General features: G+C 35.4%; 1 protein-coding gene across 1 annotated transcript in view; it reads left to right on the top strand.

Annotated features, from left to right (window-relative positions):
* LRP1B (LDL receptor related protein 1B) overlaps positions 1-12,965 on the top strand; it is a gene marked incomplete at its 3' end in the record, with an annotated part of 1,731,654 nt that overhangs the window by 1,145,586 nt on the left and 573,103 nt on the right. Inside the window, exon 23 of the mRNA XM_084254814.1 lies at positions 5,687-5,932. Coding sequence (XP_084110940.1) covers positions 5,687-5,932 — 246 coding nt within the window. The remainder of the gene's footprint in view (positions 1-5,686; positions 5,933-12,965) is intronic.

Genomic DNA, 12,965 nt, shown 5'->3' with positions numbered 1-12,965 from the left:
TTTCACTCTTCTCCCTCAGAAAGCCAAAGCAAGGGTCAGTTTTCAAGGGTTGGTTTTAAAATCTGTTGTTGACCCTTTATTTGATTTTTTCTATATTCCACATATAAGTGACACCATACAGTATTTATTTTTATCCTTCTGATTTATTTCACTTAATATAATCCCTTTTGTTCCATCTATATTGCTACAAAGGTATGAGTTTATCTTTTTTGAATCCTGAGTAATATTCTATTATGTATTTTACCAGTGGATGTAAGAGATATACCCAGTGAATTTACAATAAATATTTGGTGTGGGTTGGCTAGTAGTTAGGAAGTAGTTCATAGATAGAATCATCTCAGGTTCAAAGCATTCTTTAAAACCATTTACTACATAGCTACTGAAAATATTGTGCGTGCCTGTAGGGTAAGGTAAAAGGTATCAGGCTTTTCTGCCCTCCCACCATCAGGATAGATGATGGATCCTTGCGGTCCTGAATTCATGCCTGATGGCGGGCACCTGGAGTAGGGTGTGGACATAGGTAGATGGAATTCACCTGGGCTAAGACTGGGCTTTTAAGGGCAGTGTCACAGGGACTCCAGCAGAAGCAAAATGGAGCAGAACCACGAGAGAAGCACCAGAGAACGCCAGAGAGCACAGATAGAATGAAGACTTGCTGGGGGCTGGGAGACCTGCCAGCATCCCGGTCCCCCAGCACCCCTGCCTGCGGTGTACCTGATAAATCCCAATAAAATCCTGCAAAAGCCACTGAGGGCTCCAGGAGTTCTCCTTTACCTGGTCTGCTGGATCAGAAAACCCGCACTGTGTCCATTCCTGTCCTTTACAGTGCCCTCTTCAAACTCCTTCTAAATAGGTGTACTCAAGAAAGCTATATTTTTTCTCAGTCTCTTCCTATCCTAACCCCTTCCTATGAAAACAAAAACATGGATATATATATATATATATATATATATATATCCCTATTCAATACCTATAAAATTTATGCAAAAACACTCTCTATGACAATGATTTATCATCTGTGGACAAGACCTAGAAGACATATTAAGTCTCATCCATTGAGCTGTGGGTTTTTGTCCCTCCAAATAAATCTGATCTTTAAATTTATTTTTTAAAAATTACAGGGGGTAGGGAGGAACACACAAAAGTGAATCACCTAAACATAATGGAGATATTAATTTTTCAGGATATTTTTAATGATTTCAAGAGAAAATAAGTTATGAAACAAATTACAAGAGGCATTGCTCATATAACAGTTAAGTTGACTGTTGATCTTTGTAATAATGATATGTCAAAGATAAACAAAGTTGACCCTTACTTAAAGTGATTAGGATAGATTTTACTCAGTCAGAACTATATAGTAGGGAAGCATGACCAGTGTATACTGAAACCATCTTCACTGGGAAAATATAAAAGACTGAAAAAAATTTGAAGACTGTAATGTGCTAAGAGATAAATTCTAACGAGCCTTAATGAAGGTTGGTCTGTGTGACTCTAGGGTAAGGTAAAAAATTATCAGGCTTTTCTGCCCTCCCGCCATTAGGATTTTTTTTTTTTTTTTTTTGTGGGACCCTCAACGGTGGCGGAGGAATGAGCTGCTGCTGCAGAGGCTGTGGGCAGCCTCACAGCCAAGGGGAGGCCCTCCCCATTAGGATTGATGATGGATCCCTGCGCCCTGCGGTCCTAAATGCATGCCTGATGGCTGGCCTCTGGAGTGGGGTATGGGCATGCGTAAGTGGGTACACCTGGGCTGAGAGACTGGCCTTATAAGAGCGGCATCACGGAGACACCAGCAGAGCAGTAGAACCACGAGGGGAACAGAGAGAACGAGAGTGAAAGAAAGGAGTGAAAGAGAAGCAGAGAAGGCCAGAGGGCCCAGATAGAGTGAAGACGTGCTGGGGGCTGGGAGGCCTGCCTCCCAAGCCCCAGCCCCTGCCTGCTGTGTACCTGGTAAATCCCAATAAAAGCCTCCAAAAGCCACCGAGGGCTCCAAAACTCTCTCCTCATTTACCCAGTCTGCTCGGATCATGGAGAACCTGCCCTTTGTTATCCTGCCGCTACACTGACCTTTTGGGTTTGGTAATTTGGAGGCAGAGTGAGAAAATTATCTCCTTGAATGTTTGCCTCCCTGGTGGCGCAGCGGTTGAGCGCTGGGTTGCGAAGCTGCCCGCAGCCTCTGCAGCGCTGGTTCGATCCCCACCTGTTCCACCGGCCACTGCAGGAGGGTCCCACATGCCACAACAGACCTCTCCTGCCGCCCGCTGCTCCCCTCAGCAGTGTACTTCAGTCCTTCTGCCTGTTCTGCTCCCCACTCTGGCTCTGGAGAATTCTCTCACCCTCCCTGCACTTCTGACTGTACCCAGTGCTTGTATAAATAAATCTTTAAAAAAATAAAAATAAAAAGATAACTCCCAGGCAATGAGAAGACAGTTCTGGATGGTAGGAGATTTATATCACAAATGTGTAAAGAAGGCGTAAAGGCCAGGAATGGACAAGGTGCAGGTTTTCTGATCCAGCAGACCGGGTAAAGGAGGAGTCAGAGTCCTCAGTGGTTTTTGCAGGTTTTTTATTGGGGTTCACCAGGCATACGGCAGGCAGGGGTGCTGGGGGGCCGGGAGGCTGGCATTCCTCCCAGCCCCAAGCAAGTCTTCACTCTGGGCTCTCCAGCCTTCTCTTGGCTTCGGCTTTCGGCTTCTCTTTCGGCTTCTACTGGCGTCCCCATGATGCCGCCCTTAAAAAGCACAGTCTTAGCGCAGGTGTACCCACTTCAGGGGCCCGCCATCAGGCTTGCATTCAGGACCACAGGGTTCCCTCATCTATCCTGATGGTGGGAGGGCAGAAAAGCCTGATACCTTTTACCTATACTACAGAAGGTATGTATAATTGCAGCTTTCTAAAGTCACTGCTCTCAGAGGGGTTCAGTGGCCTGCCAATCAATAAGTTTTGTTTGGAATAAACAGTAAATTCTTCTGACAGGTTTGAGCTTTCTCAGGCAGTCATTTTAAGGGGCACTGACATAATTCAGGAATGTTGCCTTGAGTTGTTAGAAACACTGCTAGTGTTTGTTCAGATCTCTCTGTGTGTGTTTTGGGGAGGTGGTAGAGATGGAAGTAGAGAATGAAATTATTTGTGCTTAGAGTCTGTAAGGTCTGTAGGTTTTGTAGACCAAGGTTGAAACCTGGTTGAAAGAAGGCTGAGAGGACCTGACCTAAACTTTAGTCAATGAGAGACTTCTTGTCAGGTAATAAAACATTTAAAAAGAAAGTTGCAGGATTCAGAGACAAGTTCCGGGTTAAGGAATAATCAACATGGGACTAAATATGCAAATATTGGCAATAAAATTATAGATTTAATTTTAGATTTCAATGTGAATTTTGTTTATCCTAAAATTTATGACTTAATTCCACAAGCAGTGTCAGAATCACTTCAGTATTGAGAGAATAGTCACATTTGAAATAATATAAAAGCATTGTAACTTTTTTCCCCACCTGCTGGGTATGATGACATTTCCTTACAATAATTCCCTTGAAAAAGAATGTCACTTAAACTAAAATGGGGCAAATACTTTGAAATGATTGCTGTTTTGAAATGATTATGATTACGGGTGAACAAATATATTTAGAGGAACCAAAAAAATGATTTTTTTCCCCTAAAACACTACCAAATTTGAATTGAATTCTTAGAGAAAACAGTTAATGTAATTGTTTTCCTTTCCTTATAATAACTTTTTCTATGGTGGCAAGTAATACGATGAACAATTGACCCATATAGAAATTTGAAAAGTGTAGAAAGTATTTTAAAAGGTCTTACATTTCATCCCAATTTTTGAACTGTATATATTTTCCATAGCCAGCAGAGAATATTTGCATTATATGAGTAAATACAACTGTAATTTGCAAATTATTAAATAGCCCATCTCAAAACATACCTAATTATATCAGCATTAAAAACTACTCAATTATTTTTAAGATTTATTTTATGTATGTATACAACAACTGGGGTGTATGCCAGATGTGTGGGGGTTGGGGTGTGCGGGGATTCACCAGAGACAGAGTGGGGAACAGAACAGGCAGCTCTACTGAAATACACTGCTGAGGGGAGCAGTGGGAAGGAGACAGGTGTGGTCCCCTGTGCCATGCGGGTTAGCAACCTGGCTGGGTATCAGACCCATACTGCAATGCCTGAAGATACATTCATAGTACTGAGAGTTAACCTTTTGCACCACTAGGGAGGCCCTCAAAAATGTTTTTAAAGCAAAGACAAAGCTTCTTTTGGTTTTATTACTGAATACCTAAGCATATATAATAACACTATCTTTGCGAAAACTTTTATCTGTTTTTCTTCAAAGGCTTGTTTACCAGCTTAAAAGTGTCCCAATTTAACACATGCTGGATCAATTTTGGGATAATTATGTGTTTTTTAGACAAATGTGTTAATTAGTTTTATTTAACACACTTTTTTTAAGATTATTTATTTATTTATTTATACAAGCACTGGGTACAGTCAGAAGAGCGGGAGGTTGAGAGAATTCACCAGAGCCAGAGCAGGGAGCAGAGCAGGCAGAAGGACCGAAGTACACTGCTGAGGGGAGCAGCGGGCGGCAGGAGAGGTCTGCGCACCTGTGGGACCCTCCTCCGGTGGCCGGGGAGCAGCTGGCGCAGCTTCGCAACCCAACGCTCAACCGCTGCGCCACCAGGGAGGCCTTATTTAACACACATTTTTAACTTATTTTATGTTAGTTATTATACTAGCTCTTGAGTATCATTGATAAACAACAGATAGTTTGTCCCCCTACATGGAACCTAGAATTTGGTCATATATCTAAATGCTAAAGAAATTATGTCAAATATATTTATAAGTTACAAGTGCCCAACACTGTCTGAAATGTTGTTATAAATTCATAATTATAAACTCTAAATATAATTATAAATTAAATAATAAAGTATAATTTTATTTATAATTTATATATTATTTAAAGAAATTTCATAATTCAAATTCTCTACACATGTAGTAAAAACAAGTTATTCATTATTTCATTCTAAATAGGAGATCAATATTTTTGTATGTGTATTATTTACTATATCCCTTTGACTTACTGAATTAATTAAAGTAACAAACATATAGGATATACAGTGTACAAGTTATATTACTTAAGTGGTTATAGCTAGAAAAAAGGCAAACGAATCCATTCTGCATTATTATATTGTCATTCAAACTGCAAAGGTAGAAAAAAGATGGATGGTACCCATATATATATGGTCGTTTATTTATAAATCCTGACATAAGTTGAAACAAGTCCAGTTCAGATCATGGATATATGTGTACCCTTGTTAATTTTAGCAACTGATTTTGCATAACTGCTAAAAAGGCTTTATATGATCTGTCCAGTAATAATAGAACTATTGAACTCATTTTACCTCTATGGATAAAATAAAGTATATGCAAAAAGTATTTACAAATGGAATCTTCCATTCCCAATTGCTATGATGTAAAATAATATTTGGTCATTAGATGGCTCATTTCATCATTCCTACCACAACTCCTAAAAATAAAATCCACAGGGGACTTTCTTGTCTTCATTTAAAACATTTCTGTTTAATTCCAGCATAGAGAATTAAGTTCAATGATTATTATTGAACTAAGCAAAACAGATGACAATGTCTCATAACCTATTCCCCTCATCTTATAGATGAATGTTCTCTCAACAATGGAGGCTGTAGCAACCACTGTTCTGTTGTTCCTGGAAGGGGAATTGTCTGTTCTTGCCCTGAAGGACTTCAGCTCAAGAAAGATAATAAAACATGTGAAATCGTGGATTATTGTAGCAATCATCTTAAGTGCAGTCAAGTGTGTGAGCAGCACAAGCACACAGTCAAATGCTCATGCTATGAAGGGTGGAAGCTGGATGTGGATGGTGAAGGTTGCACAAGTGTTGGTGAGTAGAGACATTTTGTTATATTTAAGGATAGCATGTGTCTTTTAGGTTTTGTGGGTTCTGTGTCTTGATACAGTTGAGCAGATCTTGGAAAAGAATTCCAAACACCTTCAGAAGACTAATAACTTAAGATTCAATGAATTTTAGATAAGGTATTTATGTATAATATGTCATTTTAGACCAACTCTAAAACCTTTTGGGCTGAAAATATCACAATAATTCTTTATGACAATCCACCAGATTGTTGCTATTGGGTTATTTTTTGCTTAATTATCAATATTCCTTTCATCCTCCTCTTTAGGGGTTTAATTTTGTATGTTCAGAAGCTTTTGTTTTTCTCTTTACAATCTTTTTAAAATCCTCCAATGTATAGCCCTGTCCCACACTTCCAATTGTATTTTTACTGCTTTTCAAAACTGCCTTGGTATGGCTGTGGTCATATTTCACAGCGGCAAAAGCAAACAAAAAGTTTTGGAATCTGGCATTCGAACTCTAATCCTGCAGTTGGCATTCATTATGTATGTGACCTGCGGCAGGTTATGTAAAATTTCTTGAGCCTCATTTTTCTCATTTTACAAATATCAATGTCAATTATAATCATTTCACATTATAGTGTGTTGCAAGAATAACAGGAAGACTGTGCCTTGCATTTGCTGGGTACTTGATAGCCTTACAAAACCTTCCTGAGATCCTTAGTCTGAGTTCATAGGCCACATAGAAGTTCATACATAGAACAGGCAGGGTCTCTGATTTTGTGGGGGAAAGAATTTCACCATATGTTCTTTAACCTCTTACTAAAAGTCAGCATGTTTTAATTATTAATGTATGCCACAAACATTATTAACAGAAACTATAAATTTGTCTCTAAAATAATAGACTAATTCATGTCATATAAAAGTTGTTGCTAATATGGCAAAATATTTATATCCAGGCTTTGAAAACCACATTGCTACTTCCATAATGGGAGTCTCTGTAGCACTGCTCACTCTTTTTTATCCAACACATCAATAAAAAAGCATATACATTACTATAGCCAAAGTATATTTTAGTTAATTCCAACAAATGCATTTTAATAGATTTATTTCCTTTGTGTTTATATATTTTCTTTTAATTTTTTCTTACATTTATATACCTTCAAAAATCTCTGATAAGTAGTGCACCAATTTTATCAGACTGCTAGAAACATACACATCAAACTATTTTTTTTTCCCATTTTGTTCTCTACTTAGGTTGTTTCCATGATCTCACTATTGTAAATAAACCTGCAATAAATATTATAGGGCATATAGTTTTTAGAATTGATGTTTTCATGTTCTTCAGATAACTTTCCAAGAGTGGTAATGCTGGGTCATATAATATTTCCATTTTTAGTCATTCATTCACATCATTTTCTATATTGATTGTACATTCCCACCAATGTACAGTCTTTCTCTGCATTCTTTCTAGTACTTGTGAAAAGGGGTCTTTTTAGTATGTCTCTTTCTCATGGCTATGAGATAGTATCTCATTGTGTTTTTGATGCCGTCTCCCTTGTTAAAAGTTATTATGCATATTTCCCCATGTATCTTGTTCTTTTGAATATCCTGTTTAGGGAACTGCCTTTTCAGATCTGCTACTCATTGACTAATAGGATTTTTTGGTTTTATTTTTAAATTGAATGATACCAAGTCTTTCTTCACCCATGGGGTCTTCTTTCAAATATTCTTGCTTTCCTTTTATTCTTTCTATGTCTACAATATTTTGTCCACAAAAAAAGGTCACATTCTTGGACCTCCCCAGTGGCGCAGTGGTTGAGCGCTGGGTTGCGAAGCTGCCCGCAGCCTCTGTTGCGCTGGTTCCATCCCCGGCTGCTCCCTGGCCACCAGAGGAGGGTCCCACATGGCGCGCAGACCTCTCCTGCCGCCCGCTGCTCCCCTCAGCAGTGTACTTCGGTCCTTCTGCCTGTTCTGCTCCCCGCTCTGGCTCTGGTGAATTCTCTCACCCTCCCGCGCTTCTGACTGTACCCAGTGCTTGTATAAACAAAACAAACAAACAAACAAACAAATAAATAAATAAATAAATAATATGCCTCTATTAAAAAAAATTAAAAAACTCACATTCTTAATGTAATGTTTTATATCATTTTATATTTTTTTATTTGTTTATTTTACATCATTGTCCATTTTTAAAGTTTTTTATATCCTTATATATTTTCTTCTTTAGCTTTATAACTTCATATAATAACAAGTATCTTGAATCAGAAATCAAGTTACACATATTTTTCTCTTTTGTTTGACATAAAGTTCAGTTCTAAAAAAAATAAGAATCAATAAGCATATTTTCAATGAATGTTAAATTATATTTGAAATGTTATTTAATAGTTATTTTTATGCTTATTTTCTCTTGGCTATTAAAATTTGAGATTTTTGTTTGTTTAGTCCACTTTTTCTTATTCAGGTTTCTTACATAACCTAACTATCATGAAGGACTGAAAAAAAGATCAGTTTGTTGTTCTGATATGGTCATTTCCTTTAGGTACATGTTTGGAATCAGGAAACAGATCAACTTTTTACCTTAGCAATAGTTGTTGTCATATTTTTCATGACAATCTGTTCCACATATGGCTTTTAGATACAGAAGACAAAGTGATTGACTCCTATAGGGTTGACTTCGTACTCTGTGAAATTAATAATAATTCATGTTCCATGTTAAAATAATTCAACATTTTCATGTAAGTAATGGGATGCAAAGATTATTCTCTATATGGAATTGACCCCTTCTACTTTTGGCTCAAATCATATCTTACTCTTAAGATTACTTTGTTTTACACCTGGCTTTGTTTATAATTTAAGACTGAAACAGAGTAAAAGTTAAAGTTAATATAGCATTGCTTACAGGGAGAATTTAATCTGCTGTTTCAGGAAAGGCACTGAAACATACAGGGTACTAAATATTGTCAGCATTTATATTCCAGATAATATTATTTTTATTATGTATGGGAAAATATTATTTTTTTAAAAGTTTGGCAGATTCAACATTCAATAAAAATGAGTTATCTATAGGGAATAAAAATTCCCTTATTTTGCATATGTTTTGTTTCTTCCTATTATTTTTCTAAGTTGACTTTCTCTCTATTCAATGTGCTATTTCTATTGAACACATTTTTTTATCTTTGTTGACATTTTTAAAATAAGTAATAGGATTCTTTAACCTTCAAAATAGAACCATCATTTCCCCCCCTTTTTTTTTCTCTTGAATTTTCCTATGTAGTTCTCTCATTTCCATACTTCTCTTTATACTATCTTTTCTAAATTCAACATATCTGGCTTTTGATGAATTGTTGAACCAATTATATTTTCTCTACATTCACCCCAAAGATCTTGTTAGTTAAAAATAATGACTTCAATGAATGTTATTTATCATCATTATTTTTATTTAATATTTATAAATCTAATTTCTCTTGATTATATCATTATTTTATTACTTCTTTACACATCCTTTACTATATAATTACTTCATCACTTTTATCTTGAAGTATTTGTTTCTTTTTACTTATAAACACATGGAATATTGCTGCTGATTGCATCTCTTTTGTTTCTGGATTTCATGTTTTTTGGAAGACAATCCACTTATAGATTGGCAGCATATTTCTAGTAACATTGAAAAGAAAATTCCAGGGTCTCCCTGGTAGTGCAAGGGGTTAAGTCTCAGCACAATGAAGCTATCAGCAGCCACTGCAGCACAGGTTCAATCCCCGGCCAGGGAGATGACCCACATGGCACAGCAGACCTCTCGTGTCTCGCCCGCTGCTTCCCTCAGCAGTGTATTTCAGTGGGTCTAGTGGATCTGCCTGTTCTGCTCCCCACTCTGTCTCTGGTGAATCCTCTCACCCTGCCCCCACATACACACTTCTGGCCTATACCCCAGTTCTGGGATGCATAAATAAGTCTTTTTTTAATAAAGAATATTCCAGTATTCCTTTTAAGTTTCCTCTTAGCCTGAATTATGTTAGATTTTTCTCCAATATTTTTCATTTTATTCTCTTTTTTTAATTTTTGAAATTACATTTACACTTCATTTATTAAGGAACAAGATTATCGATGAAAACACTCAAATGCACAAAAACAGTGATTTAATATTGGCCCCTTATGTCCATAACCTAACTATTAATTCTCAGTGATTCTGTATGTTTTCCCTTGGAGAATTCCTTTCCACTCTGAGAACTTTCTTTATGACCGCAAATCTGAAAGATGAAATTGATGGGAAGAGGTGAGATACAGAATAAAGTGGTGACAAGTAGATAGTCTACATAGGAGTACAATGTGAGATAAAGAAGAGGCCAGAAGATGAAATTGGGAGGGGGGTTATAATTTGGCTACCAACTCTCATTTATCTTAACAAAATGACACGTAAAATTTTCCATTCGTGAATTTTTTATTTATGGGGAAAACTTCAAATTCTTTAGTCTGCCATTTAAAACCTCTTTCCACCCTGGTACCTAATTATTCTCCACTGTGGATTTCTACTCCTGACACATTGTCACCATTATCATTAATTTTAGTAATGATAGTAAATGCATGCTGGTCAAGAATGCATAAAGCACTTTCACATGTCACTTCATTATGCAATCTCCTTCATGACTCTGCTAATTATCATCGATGACCTTTCAGTATAACAGTATCCTGTATATTTTCTCTGGAAAATTGAATCCTATGCTATGTAGTCAAAACTTCCTCCTCCATGAATCATTTCTCTAAATGAATAATTATTAATAGGTGCCACTTCTCAAGCATCTAAAATACATCAGTGATTTATTTGTTATTCGTAATACACCTATTAGATATTACTAATACTCTGATTGCATACCTTTGGAATCTGAGATCCAGAAAGATTATTTCATTTCCCAGAGCCTGTCATTAAAACATGTTATAATAAAATGCTTGATTTTTTTTTTTCCTCATGACGCCAAAGTGCGAGTTTTATAAGCTACTACAGAGATTCAGATCATCTCTCTGTGTGGTACCCTAACATTCCCATCACATATTTAAGTAGTCTGCGGATCGTGAGCTTTCTTCTATAACAAATTATACCCAAACTTTCTTAAAAACTGAAACAAGGTCCAATTATTTATACCCATTTGAAATGTATAAACATTTGCAGTAAATGCTTGTTGAATGTTAAAGTTTTTTTTTATTTTCATTTGTATTTATTTTTATATTTTATTTTAAGTGGTTGGAATCTTTCTGCCTTTTTTTATGTTCTATTATCTCAATTACTTCTTTCTTCTTTATCTTCTCTCTCAAACATACACACACATGCTCACACACATACATACACATACACCACACACACTATTAGATACTTATCAGCAGGTAAGGTAATAAGGTAACAAGTACTTATTAGCAGGTACAATAATAAGGTAATAGGTACTTATTAGCAGGTACAGAAGATTAGTTTTTCTTTTTCTTGACCTGAAATATAAACAATTTAGAAAAAAAATGCAGATTATTTGTGTTAGATGATTAAGAACAGAGAAATAAAAAGTTGACCCTTAAGAAAACTTGATGGACAGTTGGTACGTGAACTTTTAAATTCATAGGTTTGAGTAAAAATTGAAAGTCTGCCCTGTCCTTAATTCCATAGATTAGATCTTCTTTGCCTCATGTAACTTCACTTTAGTAATATTTATTCTTAATAGAGATATAGCAAAAAGAATGGAGAAAAGGAAGTAATAATATATATTGAGTCAGATAAACGACAGACCATTTACTACTTCATAAGTTTCTACTGTGTAAAGGAAATGTGCCTAATGATTGGGGCAAAGAAATTCAAATAAATTCTTAAATATAAAAAGAGAAGACAATAAAAAATCTGAGAAACCAAGAAAGAAAGCATTACAACTATAATATCACTTTTTGTTTGATGATATTATGTGTATGATAAAGAATCAGGAGTTATTCATATAGAATTGCTACTTGTAGAGTTATAATAAGAAGTTATCTGTGAGGACTATAGAGGGACTCTTAGACAAGTCATCTACCACTTTCATATTCTATCTTGTAAACATCATTATGTGAACCTGTATAGGGACTAACTAAAAATCAAAGTGAACAAATTTATAGATAGAAGCCTACAGTCTTGAGTGTTTCTAAAAGCTATTTGTGATGTGCTACATTTATCAACATGAAATTCATCACAATAGAAAATGTAAATTGTAATCTTTGTTTTGCACTTATGTCACCTCATGTGAAAGCAGAAAAAATTTCAAACCATTTCTATATTAAGAGTTCAGTGTGTTGGTTTGAGCTATTAAATTCAGTCATTTATGAGATGAGCTAGTATACTGGAAAAATTGTTAGAAAGCACTAAAAAGGAATAGCTATTTCACACTTGGCTCATGTTCATTCCAAATTGAGTGTTCTCCAAAAGAAGTTAATATACTTATATCAAAGTTGAAACAGCAGAAAATTCTCCACTATGTTTTATCTTCAAATATTTTATGTGGACTTTTTGGGGTTTTTTGGTTACAGAAAATCAATCATTGCAAATTTTAAAATTGAGTCTTTAATTTCCTGTTAGTTTTTGAAATAACTTATTAGTTTATTCATTACATTTTTTTGTTTTCTCAAGAGAAAGTAAATTTTAATAAGCCCATGAAATCTTAAAAATACAGATATTTGAAGAAGGGAGAAAAAGCTAGAGTTCAACTATGAAAGGACTAGAATATTTTCTCTTTGATTTTTGATTAACGGTATACTATGGTAAAGCTTTACTATGGTTAAGTTTAATCAACTATTTATTGAACAACTACATCCTTAGTACAAAGTGATATAGTAAACACAAGGACTTGAAAAACATGTAAACATTTTAATAAAATAGTCAATGTAATGAGCATTTTCTTTTCTGGAAAACATATTTTAAATCTTCCTTCATTTTATAAGTTCTTTCAAATATACTTGAAACATGGGAAATAAAATATTTGCAACCTATATTTTTATACATATCAATAAGCTGTTATTTGTAATACATATCTTTTTCTGAAAGTAACAAATCT

The sequence above is a fragment of the Talpa europaea genome, assembly GCF_964194135.1.
Source record: "Talpa europaea genome assembly, chromosome: 1".
Classification (NCBI taxonomy): Eukaryota; Metazoa; Chordata; class Mammalia; order Eulipotyphla; family Talpidae; genus Talpa; species Talpa europaea.
The sequence above is the reverse complement of the archived record's forward strand: the minus strand, read 5'-3'. Positions and strand labels throughout refer to the sequence as shown.